Below are 22,711 nucleotides of genomic sequence, written 5' to 3'. Positions count from 1 at the left end.
TGAGAGAGAGAGAGAGGGAGTGTATGAGAGGAACAGTACGGTGAGGTGTGCTATGGTGAGGTGAGCTATGGTAAGGTGTGATGAGGTGAGGTGTACTATGGTGAGGTGTGCTGAGGTGAGGTGTGCTATGGTGAGTTGAGGTGTGCTATGGTGAGGTGTGCTATGGTGAGGTGAGGTGTGCTATGGTGAGGTGAGGTGTGCTATGGTGAGGTGTGCTATGGTGAGGTGAGGTGTGCTATGGTGAGGTGTGCTGAGGTGAGGTGTGCTATGGTGAGGTGTGCTGAGGTGAGGTGTGCTATGGTGAGGTGAGGTGTGCTATGGTGAGGTGTGCTATGGTGAGGTGAGGTGTGCTATGGTGAGGTGTGCTGAGGTGAGGTGTGCTATGGTGAGGTGAGGTGTGCTGAGGTGAGGTGTGCTATGGTGAGGTGAGGTGTGCTATGGTGAGGTGAGGTGTACTATGGTGAGGTGTGCTATGGTGAGGTGAGGTGTACTATGGTGAGGTGTGCTATGGTGAGGTGAGGTGTCCTATGGTGAGGTGTGGTGAGCTATGGTGAGGTGTGAAGAGGTGAGGTGTGCTATGGTGAGGTGTGCTATGGTGAGGTGAGGTGTGCTATGGTGAGGTGTGCTATGGTGAGGTGTGGTGCACTTCTCTGACCTGAAGTCGCCGGCCTGGCAATCCTGCGCCAGCACGTAGCTGCACGTTCCCTGGAAATGAATCATTTTGCCATCGAAGGTGCGGTAATGGGGGTCTCCAAAGGCCACGCAGGTGGCAGGACGTGGCATACAGTGTGGGCAGCACATCCCAGGGACCAGTGCCGGAGTCTCATCCTGTGTCAGGCACAGATTACAGCACTCACACACACACACAGCCTACAGCACTCACACACACACACAGCCTACAGCACTCACACACTCTCACACACACACACACACACAGCCTACAGCACTCACACACACACAGCCTACAGCATTCACACATACACAGCCTACAGCACTCACACACTCTCACACACAGCCTACAGCACTCACACACACACAGCCTACAGCACTCACACACACACAGCCTACAGCATTCACACATACACAGCCTACAGCACTCACACACACACACACAACCTACAGCACTCACACACACATAGTGCATACAGCACACACACTGAATACAGCACACACACACAGAGAGTGCACGCAGCACAAGACACATAGAGGGCACCTGGTTAGACTCCAGTCTGTAATACGTACCGAGGCACAGGTGAGCAATGTGCAGCGGTCAGTTTGACAGTGAACCTCCCCAGACACACAAGTACATCTTGTGCATTGATCAACTTCCCAGTGCTGGTTAGAGCTGTACACTCGGCCCTGGTACATGCAGGAGATCATGGGGTCTGTAAGAGACAGAGAGAGAGAGAGAACGTGTGAGAGATTGAGAGACAGTGTGAGAGACACAGAGCGAGTGTGAGAGAGTCAGATAGACGTGGAGGAAAAGGTTCCCGGAGGGCCGGTTGCCGGCGGGGGTTGCTGGTACCTTGGCACTCGGGGCAGCAGTGGGCTGGGGTCGTCACAGCAAGGAGGCCGTCCTGGCAGAGCAGTGGCTCACACTCCTCCACCTGGCACTCAATGTACCCGAGCTGCGGGGGGGGAACACACGCACATTAGGTCAGCCTTGCGTCAAACACTCCCCCACCTCGCCTCGGACACTCCCTCCCAACGTGTAGGATATACACATCCCTGCATTAATCACACAAGATTATCAATACACAGCACAGAGAGAAGGACAGAGAGAGAGAAGGACAGAGAGAGAGAAGGAGGGACAGACAGAGAGAAAGACAGACAGACAGAAAGATAGAGAGGACAGAGAGAGGAGGGACAGACAGACAGAATGTGGGGTGAGTGTGGTCTGTTAAGTTTCACTTACATTACATGTACACGTGACACATGCGTCAGTGTTGTCTGTCCATGTCTCCCCGTCAGACACGCGCCGTCTCTCCAGCTCTATCACACACTCTGCCAAATACAGCACAGGCTCCTAGTCATCAACATGCCTCGCTCCCCACTGGAGCTCTCTACTCTAACCCCATTCCCTGCTCTCTCTCCCCATGGTGTCTGTGCTGGGGCTCGCTCCCCCACCTGAACTGTCTTACTCTTATCCCATTGTCCTGCTAGGATCACCTTCCCCGTCAGGGCTTTGGCTGTGGGGTTACCAGGAGCTGATGGGGAGGGGGATTCCCGGCCCCCAGTGACTGGTCGGCCCTTCCAGGTCCTGCTGATGAGCCGGGCCGGGCTGTGCTGCCATCAGCAGTGAGTGCCCGGGAATACTGCGGCCGCTCCTGGCTCAGGAACAGGACTAGAGAGCGGCACATAGTGTGGGCTCGATTCTGACGAACTGTTGCCAAACATGTCACACTGGAGCCAGTGTGAAACGTGTGAGAGCATTGCCACCATATTGCTGAATGTACGAACGTTTGTCACAAACTCCAGGTAACGCCTTCCAGCAGCTGTCGCCCCAAGCCTCAGAGTTTGTGACGAGCCGACCAGCTTGAAGGAAACAGCAACAGAAGGAGGCCATTCAGACCATGGAGCCTGTTACCTTAGTTAATTGAACAAATATTACCGTCACAATGTGGGCAGCACGCGCCCTCGGAGGTGACCTGCTCATGGCGGGGGCAGCTGAGGAGAGGGCAGTCCTGGTGCACACACGTCCAAGTGAGGTCCTGTAGGACAGACAGACTGTCAGACTGACACACACAGGGGTGGCGGGGAGTGGGCTGGGGGCCAGCAGGGAAGGGGGGAGTGGGTGGCAGTGTGGGGGGGAGGGAGGGGTCGGTGGCAGTGTGGGGGTGGGGGTGGGTGGCAGTGTGGGGTGGAGGGAGGGGTCGGTGGCAGTGTGGGGGTGGGTGGCAGTGTGGGGGTGGGTGGCAGTGTGGGGGTGGGGGGCAGTGTGGGGGTGGGTGGCAGTGTGGGGGTGGGGGGCAGTGTGGGGGTGGGTGGCAGTGTGGGGGTGGGGGGCAGTGTGGGGGTGGGTGGCAGTGTGGGGGGGGGTGGAGGTATACTCACGTTGCAGTGACAGGTGTAACAAGGATTGTCGGTGGCGAGGAGTTCGCTGCCATGGAGGCTGTCAGTGCAGTTACTGAGCGGCTCTGCAACACAGATACACACACACACAGACACACACACACACAGAGACAGACACACACATACACACACACACAGACACACACACACATACACACACACACACACAGAGACAGACACACACATACACACACACACAGACACACACACACATACACACACACACACAGAGAGACAGACACACACATACACACACAGAGACAGACACACACATACACACACACACAGAGAGACAGACACACACATACACACATACACACACACAGATACAGACACACATACACACACACACACATACAGACAGACACACACACACAGACACATACACACACACAGACATACATACACACAGATACAGACAGACACACAGACACACACACACAGATACAGACACACACACACACAGACACACACACAGATACAGACACACACACACACACAGATAGACACACACAAACACAGACACACACACAGATACAGACACACACACACACACAGACACACACAGATACAGACACACACAGACACACAAACAGATACAGACACACACACAGACACACACATACAGAGACACACACACACACACACAGATACACACACACACACACACAGACAGACATACACACACACAGACATACACACACACACACACATACACACACACAGACAGACACACACACACACACAGACACACACACACAGACAGACACACACAGACAGACACACACAGGGCTCAGCATGAACCTTCACACAGCCCCCATCCCTCCCCTCATAAACCATACTCTCCCCACGCGCCAGACCCTCCGCACGCGTCAGACCCTCCGCACGCGTCAGACCCTCCGCACGCGCCAGACCCTCCCCACACGCCAGACCCTCTCCCCACACACCTGACCCTCCCCCCACACACCAGACCCTCCCCACACCCCCTTCCCCCTGGTGTCTTGGGGACGTACGGGCACAGCGAGGACAGCACTGGTCGGGGACAGGGAACTGGATGAGATGTTTGGGGCAGTCGATGAGGCTTGGACACTGTCGCTGGTAACATCTAAGCTGCTGTTCCCCGGCCAGAGACACCTGTCAACACACACACACAGCTCAGCGCAGTACAGTATAGCGCATACACAGTACACACACAGCACATACAGCTCAGTACACACACAGCACACACAGACAACAGCACAGCGCAGTACAGAACAGCTCAGCACAGTACAGGTAAGTCTCCGTACAGCACAGCACACTATAGTAGAACATGGCGAGCGGCACAGCCTGGAGTTGGGGTGGGAGCAGTTAGGGGTTGCGGTGGTGTGGGGCGGGGGGGTTGAGAGAGAGAGGGCTTACCTCACAGGTACAGATGTCACAGGGATCAGTGTTGGGTGTGAAACTTTCCCCCGGCCCGTAAACCTGGCCCTCGAACACACAGTCTGTGACACACAACCACAGCACCTCTTCACTCATAGCCCCAGTGACCCCCACTCTACACCGTCACTTCGCACTCCCCCCACCCTGCCTCACACACACACAGCCCCGCTGTCACACACACTGACCTGCACACCGGGGGCAGCAGTCCCCAGACGTGGGGATGGGACTGAGGCAGGGAGTCAGGCAGCGGATGTGGGAGCAGGTGGTGACTCCATTCACGCACATACAAGAGACACAGGGGGCAGGGCTCCAGGTGGCCCCCTCCTCCTGTTCCTTCCCTCCATACATACAACCTGCGGGGGGAAGAGAGGTTACAAATAAGCGCACACCTGGGGGTGGAGTGGGTACACAGTGACCAGAGGCTTGTAATTATCACCGCCCCCCACTCTGATTCCGTACCTCGACACTGAGGGCAGCAGCTCCCCACCTCCTGCACCTGCTGTGAGCAGCTCAGCCTCGGGCACAGTGTGTTCACACAGCGGACATCACCAGCCTGTAATACACACACAGTCACACCCACTGCCACACACACACACTATCACACACCACACACTGTCACACCCCCAGTCACACCCACACACACACAGTCACACACACGGGGAGTGTGAGCGGGTTTGTGGGGAGTGTGAGCGGGTGTGCGGGGAGTGTGAGCGGGTGTGTGGGGAGTGTGAGCGGGTGTGTGGAAAGTGTGATCGGGTGTGTGGGGAGTGTGAGCGGGTGTGTGGGGAGTGTGAGCGGGTGTGTGGGGAGTGTGAGTGGGTGTGCGGAGAGTGTGAGTGGGTGTGCGGGGACTGTGAGTGGGTGTGCGGGGACTGTGAGTGGGTGGGCGGGGAGTGTGAGTGTGTGTTCGGGGAGTGTGAGTGTGTGTTCGGGGAATGCGAGTGTGTGTTCGGGGAATGCAAGTGGGTGTGCGGGGAGTGAGAGTGGGTGTGCGGGGACTGTGAGTGGGTGTGCGGGGAGTGAGAGTGGGTGTGCGGGGAGTGTGAGTGGGTGTGCGGGGAGTGTGAGTGGGTGTGCATACACTACATGTGCACTGTCGGCACGGGTCAGGACTGAACGCCTCTCCATTACTGAACACCGAGCCTTCAAAATAACAGGCGTCACACAGTGGGCAGCACCGGCCATCAGCAACCGGCACCGGGGAATCACACGAGGCTGTGCATTCCACTGGCAAACACTTCACCTCACCACGCTGCGGAGAGAGAGAGTGAGAGAGAGAGAGAGAGAGAGAGAGTGAGAGAGTGAGAGAGTGAGAGAGAGAGAGTGTGAGAGACAGAGAGAGTGTGAGAGAGTGAGAGAGTGAGAGAGAGTGAGAGAGAGAGAGTGAGAGAGAGAGAGTGAGAGAGACAGAGTGAGAGAGAGAGAGAGAGCGAGAGTGAGAGAGACAGAGAGAGTGTGAGAGAGAGAGTGAGAGAGGGAGAGAGAGAGTGTGAGAGACAGAGTGAGAGAGAGTGAGAGAGAGTGAGAGAGACAGAGTGAGAGAGAGAGAGCCTGCCCCAAACCCCCCTCCACCCACCGCACTTCACTGGTACTTACTGCACACACACACTCATGACAGGGGTTTACTGATGAGATCCAATGAGATCCTTCCTGGTACTCCTTCCCGTAATAACTACACGCTGTGGGGGGGGGCGGGGAGAGAGTGAGAGAGAATGTGAGAGGAAGTATAACAGAGTGAGAGATTGAGTGTGTGTGTGTGTGTGTGTGAGAGAGAGAGTGTGAGAGAGAGTATGAGAGATTAAATTAAAGAGCTCCAGTGGGGGAGTGAGCCCCAGCACAGACACCATGGGGGGAGAGAGAGAGAGAGAGAGAGAGCAGGGAATGGGGTTAGAGTAGAGAGCTCCAGTGGGGGAGCGAGCCCCAGCACAGACACGATGGGGAGAGAGAGAGCAGGGACTGGGATTCGAGTGGGGTGAGGATATGTTGGTGTCACTCACGTACCTGGACACTGTGGGCAGCACTGATCAGCGCTGGTCATGGGGTCTGGGCAGGTCACCTGAGGACACAATACCTGTGTACACAGCACGTTGCCGTTCAGGCAGTTACAGCGCTTACAGGGCTCTGCCGTCACGGTAAAGATCTGCCGGTTTCTGAACTCCTTCCCCTGGTACAGGCAGCCGGCACAAGCCGGGCAGCAGCCGCCTGTGGGCAGGGGGTGGGTACATTGCCTTGGGCAGCGCTTCCTCTGGCAGCTCACCACCTGGTCCTGAGTCAGGAACACACACAGCGTCACCATCGCATTCATACCATGACTGTCAGCGGCACATTGAGCGAGTGAGTGAGGGAGGGAGGAAGGAGTAGAGGGGGAGCGGAGAGGGGGAGCGGGGAGGGAGATAGGGAGCAGGGAGGAAGAGAGGGAGCGGGGAGGGAGAGAGGGAGTGGGGAGGGAGAGAGGGAGGGAGGGAGGAAGAGAGGGAGCGGGGAGGGAGAGAGGGAGCGGGGAGGGAGAGAGGGAGGGAGGGAGAGGGGAGGGAGAGGAGGGAGTGGGGAGGGAGAGGAGGGAGTGGGGAGGGAGAGGGGGAGCGAGAGGGGGAGCGGGGAGGGAGAGAGGGAGCGGGGAGGGAGAGAGGGAGTGGGGAGGGAGAGAGGGAGCGGGAAGGGAGAGGGGGAGCGGGGAGGGAGAGAGGAAGAGAGGGAGCGGAGAGGGAGAGAGGGAGCGGGGAGGGAGAGAGGGAGCGGGCGAGGGCGGGACGCAGAGACTGACCAGGCAGCTGCACTTGGAGCAGGAGTCTGAAGGGGCGGTGAAGGTGGAGCCACTGGTGTACACACGGCCCAGATAGTCACAGCCGCTCGGGCATCGTGGGCAGCACTCACCGGGCAGCTCCACCGGCTTCCCACACGCCAGCGCAGGGCAGCCCACAGGCACACAGCTCACTGCTCCAGCCTGTAACATGGGCAAGAGACACGTCACAGCTTCACCAGTCACCCCTACACTGTGCGTCCACACTCCCAGGTCAGGGTTAGGGACACAGTAACGCTCCCTCTACACTGTGCAACCACACTCCCAGGTCAGGGTTAGAGACACAGTAAAGCTCCCTCTACACTGTGCAACCACACTCCCAGGTCAGGGTTAGAGACACAGTAAAGCTCCTCTACACTGTGCGTCCACACTCCCAGGTCAGGGTTAGAGACAGTGAAGCTCACCAGGCAGGTGCAGATTTGACAGGTGTTGCTGGGGTCTGTGAAAGTCTCCCCGTTGCTGCAATCTCTGTTGTTGTAGGAGCAGCCGTCACAGACAGCACAGCCACAGGGTGTGAATGCTGGGTGTGGGCACTGTGGCTCTGGACACAGCTTCAGTCCACACCTCACCGTCCCAGTCTGTGCACGCAGAGACAAACATGGCCATCAGTCACACTCCTGTCTGCCCCGCCAACCCCCTCCCCACCCCGCTGCCCCCCTCACCATCCCGCTGCCCCCTCGCTGCCCCACTCCCCCCTTGCCGCCCCACTCGCAGCTCCCCCCCACCCAGTCGCCTCACTCCCCATCCCTCGCTCCTCACTCCCCCCACTCACACTCAACCTCCCCGGCCCCTTCACCGCTCCACACTCCGCCCATCGCTCTGCTCCTACCTGGCACCGACATTCTTCACATTCTCCTCTGGGAGCCGCGAATGTGGCTCCGTCCATGTAGTCCTGTCCCTGGTAATGACAACCTGAAAATAGCAGATGGTGGGAATTCTACCCAGATCGGAGGCGAGGGGCGGAGGGCAGTAACTGAGAGTGACAGTGAGAGGGGGGGAGGGGGCAGTAACTGAGAGTGACAGTGAGAGGGGGGAGGGGGCAGTAACCGAAAGTGACAGTGGGGGGGGGGGGAGAGGACAGTAACCAAGAGTGACAGTGAGGGGTGGTGGAGGGGGGAGAGGACAGTAACCGAGAGTGACAGTGGGTGGGGGGGAGGGCAGTAACCGAGAGTAACAGTGAGAGAGTGAGAATGGGGGGGTCATGATTGAGCCCAGTCCCCTGTTAAGGTGCCCTTCACTCACCTTCACACTGTGGACAGTCACAGGACCCGGGGATGGGGTGTGAGCAGGTCACTGGGGCACATAGTCTCCTCATACACTGCGCAGAACCCAACTGATACAGAGAGAGAGAGAGAGCACAGGAGTGAGGCCTGTGTGTCAGGTCGGGATGAGAATCCTGGGTGTGAGCGGGTGTGAGAGGTCTGGGTGTGAGTGGGTGTGAGCAGGTTTGAGCGGGTGTGAGAGGTCTGGGTGTGAGTGGGTGTGAGCGGGTGTGAGAGGTCTGGGTGTGAGTGGGTGTGAGAGGTCTGGGTGTGAGAGGGTGTGAGCGGATGTGAGAGGTCTGGGTGTGAGTGGGTGTGAGCGGGTGTGAGAGGTCTGGGTGTGAGTGGGTGTGAGGCTGTCCCGGGTCCTGGCCACGGTGTCCTGGCTGCACTCACCCGGCAGGTGCACTGGGAGCACACAGGGTCGGCCGGGTCTGGCACTGTCTGTCCATTGCCAATAGTGACTCCACTGTACAAACAGCCTGTGGAGCGGCACAAACACAGCACTCACAATTACACCGCACCCGCACGCCCCCGCGCGCCCCCTCTCGTGCCCTCCCGTTCCCCCCACTCGACCTCACACAGCAAGCGTGTGTACACACATCCACACACACAGGAAGCATGTACACGCACACACAGCGAGCGCTACACTCACCCTCACACACAGGACAGCATTCCCCGTGGCTGTGGCTGGGGTGAGGACACCCTGGGCTGTAACACGGCCTCTTGGTGCAGGTGACGAAGCCTCCACTGCACTCACACCGACTGCACCTGTCCTCCATCGCCGGGAACTCCTGTCCGTTCAGATACTCCTCACCCAGGTAACCGCAGCCTGCGGGCAGAGAGCAGCCGCCATCGTCACCGTCATCGCCAACTGTAACCACTAACCGACACCGTCCCACAGCAACGGTCGCCGTCAAACATTATTAACTGCCCCCGTCATATGTAACCGCCATCCGTCACACAGCAATGGTCAACCTCAACCATCACCGCTCGTGCCAAACGGCACTGGGTGTGTCCAGTAACAATCATTACAATTAATAATAATAAAAACAATATTTGCTGTATCTGATCAGCGCCTCATCACGTGTTTGAGACGTCTCAAAGCGCTTCACAGGATACACTGTAAAGTGAATCAACTGTATATTTGTGGGTGAAACGCAGCAGCCAATTGCGCACAGCAGCGTCCCACAAACGAGTGGATTGAGGGACCAAATTATTATCAGTATTTTTTAATTTTGAAGAGATTATTATCCCTGGAAAGTGATTCGCCAATTGACTAACAACCGGATTCCTACTGACTGCTGGTAAACAGAGGCGTGTGGTTTTGCCGGGAATCAAACCCAGGACCTCTCGCTTGATAGTGTTTTAACACATTGTCGAAATGTCTCCAACCTTCACAGAATTTCACCATGTGGATATTATGGGTAATCGTGGCAGCCAATCTACGCATAGGTTAAAGGGGACCTTGCTTTAACGTTTCGTCCGAAGTACAGCGTCTCTGACAGAACTGGGCTGGAGAGTCAGCCTGGACTGTGAACTCAGAGACCCTGCCCTGGGGGCTCGAACCCCAACCTTCTGATCGCAGAGAGAGAGAGAGAGAAAAAAGAGAGAGGTTGGTAAATGGCAGTGTACTCACCGTCACACAGCCGGCAGCATGGACCCTGCATCGGGAAGGGACACTCCACCACTGCACATGGGCGACGCTCGCATGTCACACTGCCCTCGCGACACGCGCACACACTACAGCCATCACCGGGGTCAGCAAACTGCTCCCCATTAGCATACTCCTTCCCCTCGAACAGGCAGCCTGCACACATGCAGCACAGAGCACGTTAACATTGACACCCTACACACACACAGCACAGAGCACCTTAACACAGGCAGCCTGAACACACAGCACACAGCACCTTAACACAGGCAGCCTGAACACACAGCACACAGCACCTTAACACAGGCAGCCTGAACACACAGCACACAGCATGTTAACAGACACACAGCACACAACACACACACAGCACATTAACACACACACCCTCCACACAGCACACATATGCTATAGGATTCTTTTATTTGATTAATCCTTATTTGAACAGAAACAAGAAGGGGGAAAGGAGAGAGGTGAGGGGGAGAGGGAGAGAGAATGGTGAAGGGGAGAGAGAGAGAAGTGAAGGGAAGATGGAGAGAAAGAGAGAGTGAAGGAGAGAGAGAGAGAGAGAAGTGAAGCAGAGATGGAGAGAGAGGTGAAGCAGGGAAGGGAGAGAGAGAGAGAGGTGAAGGAGAGAGAAAGAGAGAGGGGTGAAGGGGAGAGGGAGAGAGAGGTGAGCAGTTACCGTCACAGGTACGACAGCAGTCCTGGAGGATGGGGTGTGAGCAGAGGCAGGGGGCACAGGGTGTGCGCTGACACGTCACCGTGCCGTTGGCACACATACAGCTGCGGCATGGCTCCGTCGGGTCATAGAAGCGTTCCATGTGTTTGTAGTGAAGGCCTGAGTACTGGCACTGGGCTGGGGGAGCTGGGGGTCACAGAGAACCATCAGACACAGCTACAGGAGGGGAGGAGGTGAGGACCATCATTCCATCACAGCATCAACCGATCCAGTCTGTCTGCTCACCACTCCCTGGTTCATGTACTGAGTGGGGCCACACTGAGCGGGTACACACCGACTGGGAACAGTGGTTAGAGCGCTCACCTCACAAGCGAGAGGACCCGGGTTTGATTCCCGGGCGGGGCGAGACATTGGGCAAGTTTCCTTACTCCACTTACTGTTTACCGGCAGTAAGTAGGAACCTGGTTGTTGAAAGGCGCCAAACAAATGTAATTTTGTTGTTGTTAGTCGATTGGCGGATCGCTTTTCCAGGGATAACAATCCCTTCAAAAAATAATAATCATTTGGTCGCTCAATCCACGACTGTTTGTGGGACATTGCTGTGCGCAATTGGCTGCCGCGTTCGCCCACAAATATACAGTCAATTCACTTTACAGTATATCCTGTGAAGGGCTTTGAGACATCGAGAAGACATGAAAAGCGCTATATCAAATGCCAGGATTATTATTATTATTATATTATTATTATTAACACCGACCTGGGCACTGGGGGCAGCAGTCTCCGGGCAGTAAGAAGGGGTTTGTACACAGCAGCGGACGGCATCTCCTGGCCAGACACTGAATGTTCCCGTTCTACAGCCAGTCACAGAGAAGAGAGGGTCAGCCTGGGCACCGGGCAGTGGGGGGGCGAGTGGAGGGGTGGAGCGGGGGGTGGGTGTCAGTGGATGGGGGCAGCAGTGGGGGAGGGTGCGTGGGCGAAGCGGGGAGCAGGCGGGGGGCGCGGTGGTGAGTGGGGAGACATGACACTATACTCACGAGGCAGTGACACTCCTTACACAGGTTGGTGGGATGTGGGAAATCAGCTCCGTTTGGATACTCTTTCCCGGCGAAATTACATCCTGTGAGAGCGACACAGTCAGTAACCCTCACCCCCCAACCCCACCGAGCCCCAGGCGCACCTCCAAGTGGAGCCCCCACCCCAGCTGTCCAAACCCCAGCCATACCGTTGCAGTTGTTGAGGCAGCAGGAGCCCGCGAGGGGGTTGGAGCACAAGGCGCCGCGACATGCTCTGTCCTGACAGCTCACACTGCCGTTCACACACACACATTCCTGACACGGGCTCCGGGGGCTCGGGAACCGCTGGCCGTCCACGTACACCCCCTCCTCATACCTACAGTCTGTGAGACACATACAGCGTGAGCCACAGAGACACTGTGAGCCACAGAGACACTGTGAGCCACAGAGACACTGTGAGCCACAGAGACACTGTGAGCCACAGAGACACTGTGAGCCACAGAGACACTGTGAGCCACAGAGACACTGTGAGCCACAGAGACACAGCGTGAGCCACAGAGACACAGTGTGAGCCACAGAGACACAGTGTGAGCCACAGAGACACTGTGAGCCACAGAGACACAGCGTGAGCCACAGAGACACTGTGAGCCACAGAGACACAGTGTGAGCCACAGAGACACAGTGTGAGCCACAGAGACACAGTGTGAGCCACAGAGACACAGTGTGAGCCACAGAGACACAGTGTGAGCCACAGAGACACTGTGTGAGCCACAGAGACACTGTGTGAGCCACAGAGACACAGTGTGAGCCACAGAGACACAGTGTGAGCCACAGAGACACTGTGAGCCACAGAGACACTGTGAGCCACAGAGACACTGTGAGCCACAGAGACACTGTGAGCCACAGAGACACTGTGAGCCACAGAGACACTGTGAGCCACAGAGACACAGCGTGAGCCACAGAGACACAGTGTGAGCCACAGAGACACAGTGTGAGCCACAGAGACACAGTGTGAGCCACAGAGACACAGTGTGAGCCACAGAGACACTGTGTGAGCCACAGAGACACAGTGTGAGACACAGTGTGAGCCACAGAGACACTGTGAGCCGCACAGATACAGTGTGAGACACAGTGTGAGCCACAGAGACACAGTGTGAGCCACAGAGACACAGTGTGAGGCCACAGACACAGTGTGAGCCATAGAGATACAGTGTGAGCCACAGAGACACTGTGAGCCGCACAGATACAGTGTGAGACACAGTGTGAGCCACAGAGACACAGTGTGAGGCCACAGAGACACAGTGTGAGCCACAGAGACACAGTGTGAGGCCACAGAGACACAGTGTGAGCCATAGAGATACAGTGTGAGCCGCACAGATACAATATGAGCCACAGAGACACAGTGTGAGCCATAGAGACACAGTGTGAGCCACAGAGACACAGTGTGAGCCGTACAGATACAGTGTGAGCCACAGAGATACCGTGTGAGCTGCACAGATACAGTGTGAGCCACAGTGTGAACCACAGTGTGAGCCACAGAGATAGAGTGTGAGCCACAGAGATCCAGTGTGAGCCACAGTGTGAGCCACAGAGATACAATGTGAAACCCCTCCCCTCCTCCCTTGATTGCCCTCCACCCTCCCAGGTACCTGGACACTTGGGGCAGCACTGTCCAGGTCTCTGCTCAGGTCTGGTGCAGGTCACCGGGGGACACGGCCTGAGGAGACAGTGCACTGTCCCCGCCTGGGGAGGGACACAGCCATCACACACACACCACTCCCCTCCCAGTCACACACACACCCAACACTCCCCTCCCAGTCACACACACACCCAACACTCCCCTCCCATTCACACACACACCCAACACTCCCCTCCCAGTCACACACACACACACACAACACTCCCCTCCCAGTCACACACACACACACACAACACTCCCCTCCCAGTCACACACACACCACTCCCCTCCCAGTCACACTCACACACACACTCCCCTCCCAGTCACACACACACCACTCCCCTCCCAGTCACACTCACACACAACACTCCCCTCCCAGTCACACACACACCCAACACTCCCCTCCCAGTCACACACACTCACACACAGCCACTAGTCCCCCTAACCCCGGGGGCACCTGGCAGCGGCAGGTGTGACAGGGGCTCTCAGGGTCTGTGAATTCCTGGCCGTCGCTGAAATCTTGCTGGTGATAACGGCACCGGGAACATTCGGGACAGCAGCCGCCTGAGGGAAGAGAGAGAATGTCAGGGGCACCCCACATCACCCCCATTCCACTCACCCTCCCCTCACCGCACCCCCCACACCTCACCTCACCACCCCCCACACCTCACCACCACCCACACCACACCTCACCACCCACCAAACCTCACCTCACCACCCCCTCAACCCTCATCTCACCCCCCCACCTCACCTCCACTCCCCCCACCTCACCTCACCACCCACCATACCTCACCTCACCATCCTCCCAACCCTCATCTCACTCCCCTACCTCACCTCCAGCCCCCACACCTCACCTCACCACCTCCCCCCACCTCACTCCACTTGCTCAAACCCCACCTCAACCCCCAAACCCCACCGCAACCCCCAAAACACACCTCATCACCCAACCCCCCCTTACCTCCCTTGCTTCAACCACCCTCATCTCACCCCCCTTCCCTAAAACTCCCTCACCCCCCATCCCTCACCCTCTCCACTCAACCCCCTCCCCTCAAACCCTACCCCTCAACCCCCCATCCCTCCTTCATTACCCTCCCTCCTGCCCCCCCACCCTCAGATGCATGTTGGGAAAGGTACCAGATGGGGTGGTGGGGTGCTGACACGGGACATGGGGACAAGACACGGGCTGACACACGGCGTCACCGCTCACACAGGTACACGTGGTGCACGTCGTGGTGTCCGACCGCCATTCCACACCCTCAGCAAACTCCACCGCCTCCACCACACAAACTGCAGAGAGAGACCCTCAGCATTATCATCACTTCTACTGATCCTGAAGTGTGTCTCTAGCCCTGACCTGGGAGTGTGGACGCACAGTGTAGAGGAGCGTTACTGTGTCTCTAACCCTGACCCGGGAGTGTGGACACACAGTGTAGAGGAGCGTTACTGTGTCTCTAATCCTGACCTGGGAGTGTGGACGGACGCACAGTGTAGAGGGAGCTTTACTGTGTCTCTAACCCTGACCTGGGAGTGTGGACGCACAGTGTAGAGGAGCTTTACTGTGTGTATTGCTGAGCTGGGAATGAGGGTCACTGACCTTTGCAGACGGGGCAGCAGAGCTGGGGGTCGACGACTGGGTGGGGGCAGGTGACAGGGGCACAAACCTCCTCCTGACAATGCACACTCCCATCCTGCAGGGACAGGAAACGTTTACTAATAATCTTCTCCCACCCACAGCCATCCCCAGACAGGCCCCCCGCCCAACTCTAATCCCCACCCTACCCGAGTCAGACACACCCGCACCCTGAGACAGCCCCTGTCCCATCGAGACTGCTGCCTCGACCACCCCCCTCCCCAGAAGCCCCTCCTCACCGTGCAGACACACTGTAAACAGGGCCCAGCCCCCGGCGGGTGGAATGTGTGTCCATTGTGTATTAATTCTCGCTCGTACAGGCAACCTGCGGAGACACACATATAGTCCTGCGCACCTGGTCCCGGGCGCACACACCCGGCCACCCACACCTGGCCCCGCGCACACACACCCGGCACCGCGCACACACACCCGGCCCCGCACACACACCCGGCCCCGCACACCCAGCCACACACAAACACACCCGGCCACACGCACTCGGCCACACACACACACACACACCCAGCCACGCGCACACACCTGGCCACACGCACCCGGCCACACACACACACACACACCCCCGACCACACACAAACACACCCGGCCACACGCACCCGGCCACACACACACACACACCCGGCCACATGCACCCGGCCACACACACACGCACCCGGCCACACACACACAGTCAGTGCGGTGTGTTACTCACTGTCACAGGTCGGGCAGCACTCTGCTGCTCGTGGTGCTGGGTGACTGCATTGGACCGATGGACAGTTCTGCTCCAGCCTCTCACAGGACACTGTCCCAGCCTGTCAGCAACACAGTGGAGATCAGTCACTCACAGAGTGGGGCTGAGATCAGTCACTCACACAGAGTGGGGCTGAGATCAGTCACTCACAGAGTGGGGCTGAGATCAGTCACTCACAGAGTGGGGCTGAGATCAGTCACTCACACAGAGTGGGGCTGAGATCAGTCACTCACAGAGTGGGGCTGAGATCAGTCACTCACAGAGTGGGGCTGAGATCAGTCACTCACACAGAGTGGGGCTGAGATCAGTCACTCACACAGAGTGGGGCTGAGATCTGTCACTCACACAGAGTGGGGCTGAGATCAGTCACTCACAGAGTGGGGCTGAGATCAGTCACTCACACAGAGTGGGGCTGAGATCTGTCACTGAGGATCAGAACATATTCCTGAATTTTTCAACTGATCAAAATTCACAGTGTACTATAAACAGGAAATTCCACGGCTGAGCTCTCCCCTCAACATTAACAATCAGATAACAGCACTGGAGGCCATTGCTGGGGCTCGCTCCCCCACTGGGGCTCTCTAACCCCATTCCCTGCTCTCTCTCTCTCTCTCTCCCCCCATCGTGTCTGTGCTGGGGCTCGCTCCCCCACTGGGGCTCTCTAACCCCATTCCCTGCTCTCTCTCTCTCTCTCTCTCCCCCCATCGTATCTGTGCTCTTGCTTGCTCCCCCACTGGAGTGAGGAGCTGTGTTTGATGTGGGGGGGTGGCACTGACTGGGCACTGACCTGACACAGGCAGCGGAGGCATGGGTTCTGGGTTGGTTGAAATTCCTGACCGTCCACCAGTGTCTGAGCCTCATACTCGCACTGCTCACACCTACAACACAGCCACAGTGAGTCACAAAATCCTTGCCCACCTCCTCACCCCTCACATACACACACCCTCTGACCCCCCTCTCCCACACATACCCCCTCACCCCCTCCCCCCGTGTGCCCCCCACTGGCGGCGCGTGCTCCGAGCCCCAGGGGTTGTGGCTGTTGTCAGGCTGGGTACCGGGGGCAGCAAGCTCCGGGGCTCCTGATGGGTGACCTGCAGGGTGTGTGTGGGCAGGTCAGCGGCACACAGCGAACAGCCCCGGCCTGCAAACAGGCAAACCCGGGGAGCAGGTTAGTCAATGTTTCACTGCCCCCAAAAACCCCACCCCAGCCACCCACCCCACCCCAACCATCCCCCCCACTCCAGCCATCCCCCCCACTCCAGCCACCCACCCCACTCCAACCAGCCCCCCAACCCCAACCAGCCTCCCCACCCCAACCATCACCCCCACCCCAACCAGCCCCCCCACTCCAGCCATCCCCCCACCCAGCCACCCACCCCACTCCAACCAGCCCCCTCACTCCAGCCACCCACCCCATCCCAACCATCTCCCCCACCCCAGCCATCCCCCCCACCCACCCACACCACCCCAACCATCTCCTCCATACCAACCATCTCCCCCACCCCAGCCATCCACCCCATCCCAGCTATCCCGCCCACCCCAACCATCTCCCCACACAAACCATGCCCCCCACCCCAACCAACCCACCATCCCCCTGCCCTCCCCCCACCCCCACCCCCACCCCTGGCTCCCAAATGACTGATCTCACCTGACAGATGCACTGAGCACAGTGGTCAGTATTGGACACAACCTCTTCATTCACATAATCTTGACCATTGTACAGGCAGCCTGCCAAGAGAGAGTGTGTGAGAGGGACACAGTGTGTGGGTGTGTGAGAGAGAGAGAGGGTGTGTGAGAGGCAGAGAGCGTCAACAATAAGAGAGTGTGTGTGAGAGAGTGTGAATGTGTGACAAGGAGGGTAAGAGAATGAGAGTATGAGATATGAAGTGAGAGAGAAACACACAGAGAATGAGAGAGTGAGTGAAAGTGAGAGACAGAGAGAATGACAGAGTTTTTTGGTCGGCCGAGTGTGTAACACATGCGAAAACCCATCACCATGCCAACAGCGCTGCGGGATCTTTAACGTTAATCACAGGGCACAGACAGGAACTCGGTTTAACATCTCAATCAAAAGATGGCGACTCCAACAATGCAGCACTGCACTGGAGTATCAACCTCGTGCCTGAGGGTGTGTCTCACCTGTGGGACACTGCGGGCAGCACTGGTCAAGTCGCTGCACGGCGTGGGGGCAGGTTACCGGCTCACACCGCACAGGGGAACAACGCACCAGATTGTCCTGCACCCACAGAGAGCATTAGAGTCAGTAACACAGCGATACACAATATACACTTACAGCCAGTAACACACTGTGTGTTATTACATAATATACAGTTATAACCAGTAACACACTGTGTTATACAGTTAGAGGGTCTGCGTTACTCACCACACAGGAACAATTCATACAGGGGTTGGCCTTGGACAGGAAGAGGTCTCCATTGACATGGTGCTCCCGCTCATACTCACAACCTGACAATAGCAAACACCCAGTCACTCACAGCAACCAGAGGACACTGTGTCTCTAACCCTGACCTGGGAGTGTGGACACACAGTGTAGAGGAGCTTTACTGTGTCTCTAACCCTGACCTGGGAGTGTGGACACACAGTGTAGAGGAGCTTTACTGTGTCTCTAACCCTGACCCTTGACTCCAGGACCACTGCTGTCCTGACAGAATGTCTGTCAGACATCAAGTCCTGGATGAGAACTAACTTTCTTCAGTTGAACGTCAACAAGACCACGACTCCTGATTGGCTGCCATTAGTGCCTCCTCACTTCAGGTGCTGACAGCATCACCATCCATGGGGCTCACTCCCCCTCACTGAGCCAGTTCGGAACACTGGAGTCTTGTTTGACCCTCAACTATCCTTTCTACCCCACATCTGCGCCATGACCCGTTCTGCCTTCCCCCACCTCCGCAACATCAACCGGCTCCACCACTGTTTCACTCCACAGGCCACCGAAACCCTCCTATGATGATATTCATGATATTCAGGCTCGACTATACAAACTCCCTGCTTATCGGCCTCTCCAACTCCTCCCTCCGTAGGCTGCAGAGCATCCAGAACTCTGTAGCCCGTGTCCTCTTCTGCACCAGGCTCCGCGACCCTATCACCTCCATCGTCTTCCGACTCCACTGTCTTTCCATCAGACGGATGCAGTTCAAGATCCTGGTCCTCACCTTCAAAGCCCTCCATGGTCTCGCTCCCCCCGGCCTCTGCCACCTCCTAACCCACTGGCAACCTGCCCACTCCCTCCACTCAGCGGGCTCCGGCCTGCTTCAAGTCCCCCACCTCGCTCACCCCACTATTGGTGGACAGGCCTTCAGCCACTTAACCCCCATCCTCTGGAACTCCATCCGCAGTCCCTCTGCCTCGTCCCCTGCTGACCCTCCACTTCAACCTTGCCTTTCATCACACTCCTTCCTCCCTGCCTTCCACCCTCCCTGATCCCAACCCCCAACTCGGGTCTGAAACTCTGACTGTGCAGCACCTTGGGACGTCCTCCTGACGTGAAAGGCGCTTTACAAATGTAATTTTGTCGTTGACCTGGGAGTGGATGTATAGTGTAGAGGGAGCTTTACTCTGTCACTAGCTCTGACCTGGGAGTGTGGACGCAGTAGAGAGGGAGCTTCATTCTGTCTAGGACCACCCATTAGGGCTTTGGATGCAGGGTTAACAGGAGCTGAGGGGGAGGATTTCTTGTCCCCAGTGACTGGTCGGCCTTTCCAGGTCCTGCTGATGAGCCAGGCCAGGCTGTGCTGTCATCGGCAGTGAGTGGCCTGGGATACTGTAGCCCCTCCTGGCTCAGGAACCAGTGTAGAGACCGGCACAAAGGGGGGGGGCGCGATTCTGATATTCCGTTACCAAACATGTCACCTTAGAGCCAGTTCAGCCCTGAGGAGCAACCCCCCCCCACCGGGAGGACAGTGGCTGTACTGGTGGCTTGTGGTGACAAAGCTCAGTGTGTGTGTTACCTGGACGGCAGACAGGGCAGCACTCTCCCTCGGGTGTGAACTGCTCCAAACAGCTCAGACTTAGGCACTCGGCTTCCACACAGCGCACGTGGCCATCCTACAGCAACAAGACATCGGTCACTCACTGCCCCACAGCCTCTCACACATGGGCAGCAGCACATTCCCTGCGCTACAGATTCTGGGAATCCCGCGAGTACATTGTGACTGGATTGACGATGCCCACCTCGTCAGACAAGGTGTATTTATATAGCGGCCTTCACGACAATCACATCTCAGAGCAACGGGAGAAAGACAGGGTGTATTTACAGTGAGAATAAGACATTCCACTACACTTCACAGTATATCCTTTGAAGCACTGTGAGATAAGGGGTTGTGTCAAATGCAACGATTATAATCTTACACCAGATACATCACCTTTTGACATCATCAAAATATCTCCAAGCAGTTAGTTGTCAGGATCATGGAGGGTTAAGCTGCGATACCAGTGCTCGGTTACTTCAACAGTCAGTCACCAGGAGCTGAAACCTCAGCTAATCACAAACAGCAATTAATGGGAATTGAGTGACAGGGCCTTCACACAGAGGCCGGTGGCGCTCTCGCACACAGCAGAGCATGTCGTGCTGGCGCTGGGAATGAGCCGTGGCCAGACCCCTCCCCTGGCACTTCCCCCCCGGCACCCCCCCACCCCCTCCCACATCTCTGACCTCTTACCTCACACAAGCAGGATTTACAGCGATCTGGATTCCATGTCTCCCCATGGACTCTCCCCCCCACACAGTCTGTAAACAGAAGGAAACACCCCGGTTAAAGACACAGTAAACTGTCTACACTGTCCTTCCACAATCCCAGGTCAGGATTAGAGACACAGTAAAGCTCTCTCTACACTATGGGGTCAGTGTATGTGTGTGTGTGGGGGGTGGGGGGAGGTTTGGTCAGGGTGTGTGTGTGTAGGGGGGTCAGTGGGGTGTTTATGTATAGGGGATGTGTGAGGGAGTGTATCTTTGGAGGGGTGTGGAGGTGTGTGGGGCGGTTACTCACCGGTGCAGGTGGGACAGCACTGGGAGGGGCTGGAGGCTGAGCAGGGTGGGGTTGGAGTTGAGGGGCACGGGAGATGGGTACAGGAGACTGCACCGCCTTGGCACACGCACAGCTGACAGCCCACATGCCAACTGGTACCCTCAGTGTGGCTCATCCCCATCTCATCAATACAGCCTGCGAGAGAGAGAGTGTGAGAGTGTGTGAGAAAGTGTGAGTGTAAGATTGCAAATGTGAGAGCGAGAGACTGTGAGAGAGTGAGTGAGAGAGAGAGACACATAGAGTGGTTGCGTGAGAGAGACACAGAGAGAGTGTGAGAGAGGGCATGAGAGAAAATGTAAGAAATAGAAGTGCGTGTGTGAGAGAACGTGAGAGTGAGAGAGAGAGAGAGAATGTGAGAGAAAGTATAAGAGAGAGATGGAGACACCCGAGTGAGATTGAGAGTGAATTAGAAAGTTGACACACAACATCTTGCATTTCTAAAGCGCCTTTCACATCAGGAGGACGTCCCAAGGCACTGGGACAGAATGTGAGAGAGAGAGAGTGAGAGAGAGAGAGAGAGAGAGAGAGGATGAGTGAGAGCACCCAATCTTTCAGATGGCCACAGTGATTGAAATCTGGGGATACCCACCACCCCCACCCGAGTGAATCTGGGTCAGCCTAACCCCACACACACACGACCAGACACACAGGCACACACGCAAAGAGACACACATATACAGACAAACACATACATACAAACACATGTATACAGACACGCAGACACATACAACAACAACAACATTCCATTTATTGAGCGGCTTTCACGTCGGGAGGACGTCCCAAGGCGCTGTACAGTTGGGTAAGGACCCGAGCATTGGGGAAATGGTCAGGGTGAGGGGAGGGAAGGGAGGGAGCGAGGAAGGGGGAAATGGTCAGGGTGAGGGGTGGGAAGGGAGGGAGCGAGGAGGGGGTAGAGAGTCGAGAGGGGAGCTGAAGGCACTGTCAAAGAGGAACGTCTTGAGACCGGCCTTGAAGGAGGAAAGGGAGGAGGCGGCGAAGGCACTGGGGATGGAGTTCCAGAGCCTCGGGGCTGAGAGGCTGAAGGCCCGACCACCGATGGTAGGGCGGTTGGGGCGGGGGACGTGGAGCAGACCGGAGCCAGAGGAACGGAGGGTACGGGCAGGTAGGTAGGGGATAGTAGGTTGGAGAGGTAGGAGGGAGCAAGGCCGTGAATGGCCTTGTAGGTGAGGATGAGGATCTTGAAATCAATCCTCTGGGGGATGGGGAGCCAGTGGAGGCGAGCGAGGGCGAGGGTGAGGGTGGGAGTGATGTGGTCGCGGTGTCTGGTGCGGGACAGTACACGAGCTGCAGAGTTCTGAATGACCTGCAGTGTGTAGAGCGGTGCCGGGAAGGCCGGCGAGGAGACACACACACTCACATGTGGACAAACAGAGTCACACATGCAGACACACACGGCCACCGTACACACACATATAGTCACACAGAGCCATAAACACAGCCAAACACACACACAGAGACAGACAGAATGACAGGAGCTGCCCTGTAACCAACCCTGACACATGACATGGCTGCCTGTGGCTCTGTCATACCACTCGGTGAAGCAGGAACCACAGTTTCGGACGTGGCACTCAGCACTGGGGAAGCCCACACACCGGGAATCCCGACACAGGTCAGGGCAGGTCACTGGCAACGTTCCCACCGGACACCCGGAATACCAGTGCAGCTCAAAACAGAACCTGCGGAGAGACAGAGA

The 22,711-nt window shown here is 57.0% G+C and overlaps 1 protein-coding gene across 1 annotated transcript in view; it reads right to left on the bottom strand.

Annotated features, from left to right (window-relative positions):
- LOC103190018 (kielin cysteine rich BMP regulator) overlaps positions 1-22,711 on the bottom strand; it is a 35,714-nt gene that overhangs the window by 2,751 nt on the left and 10,252 nt on the right. The window contains exons 9-44 of the mRNA XM_042335476.1: positions 22,548-22,694; positions 20,632-20,704; positions 19,921-20,017; positions 18,333-18,415; positions 18,089-18,185; positions 16,737-16,870; positions 15,911-16,010; positions 15,444-15,529; positions 15,169-15,262; positions 14,709-14,861; positions 14,032-14,138; positions 13,546-13,639; positions 12,106-12,279; positions 11,918-12,000; positions 11,641-11,734; positions 10,887-11,069; positions 10,193-10,363; positions 9,209-9,385; positions 8,950-9,035; positions 8,534-8,624; positions 8,121-8,203; positions 7,696-7,869; positions 7,256-7,435; positions 6,493-6,757; positions 6,088-6,170; positions 5,573-5,743; positions 4,951-5,044; positions 4,677-4,844; positions 4,471-4,553; positions 4,086-4,206; positions 3,055-3,137; positions 2,612-2,711; positions 1,916-2,004; positions 1,526-1,628; positions 1,243-1,385; positions 656-828 (exon numbers count right to left, since the gene is read on the bottom strand). Of these exons, the coding sequence (XP_042191410.1) occupies positions 656-828; positions 1,243-1,385; positions 1,526-1,628; positions 1,916-2,004; positions 2,612-2,711; positions 3,055-3,137; positions 4,086-4,206; positions 4,471-4,553; positions 4,677-4,844; positions 4,951-5,044; positions 5,573-5,743; positions 6,088-6,170; positions 6,493-6,757; positions 7,256-7,435; positions 7,696-7,869; positions 8,121-8,203; positions 8,534-8,624; positions 8,950-9,035; positions 9,209-9,385; positions 10,193-10,363; positions 10,887-11,069; positions 11,641-11,734; positions 11,918-12,000; positions 12,106-12,279; positions 13,546-13,639; positions 14,032-14,138; positions 14,709-14,861; positions 15,169-15,262; positions 15,444-15,529; positions 15,911-16,010; positions 16,737-16,870; positions 18,089-18,185; positions 18,333-18,415; positions 19,921-20,017; positions 20,632-20,704; positions 22,548-22,694 (4,437 nt within the window). The remainder of the gene's footprint in view (positions 1-655; positions 829-1,242; positions 1,386-1,525; positions 1,629-1,915; positions 2,005-2,611; positions 2,712-3,054; positions 3,138-4,085; positions 4,207-4,470; positions 4,554-4,676; positions 4,845-4,950; positions 5,045-5,572; positions 5,744-6,087; positions 6,171-6,492; positions 6,758-7,255; positions 7,436-7,695; positions 7,870-8,120; positions 8,204-8,533; positions 8,625-8,949; positions 9,036-9,208; positions 9,386-10,192; positions 10,364-10,886; positions 11,070-11,640; positions 11,735-11,917; positions 12,001-12,105; positions 12,280-13,545; positions 13,640-14,031; positions 14,139-14,708; positions 14,862-15,168; positions 15,263-15,443; positions 15,530-15,910; positions 16,011-16,736; positions 16,871-18,088; positions 18,186-18,332; positions 18,416-19,920; positions 20,018-20,631; positions 20,705-22,547; positions 22,695-22,711) is intronic.

Source organism: Callorhinchus milii, unplaced genomic scaffold, assembly GCF_018977255.1.
Source record: "Callorhinchus milii isolate IMCB2004 unplaced genomic scaffold, IMCB_Cmil_1.0 Scaffold5, whole genome shotgun sequence".
NCBI lineage: Eukaryota > Metazoa > Chordata > Chondrichthyes > Chimaeriformes > Callorhinchidae > Callorhinchus > Callorhinchus milii.
Note: the sequence above shows the minus strand (reverse complement) of the source record. Positions and strands in the feature narration are given on the sequence as shown.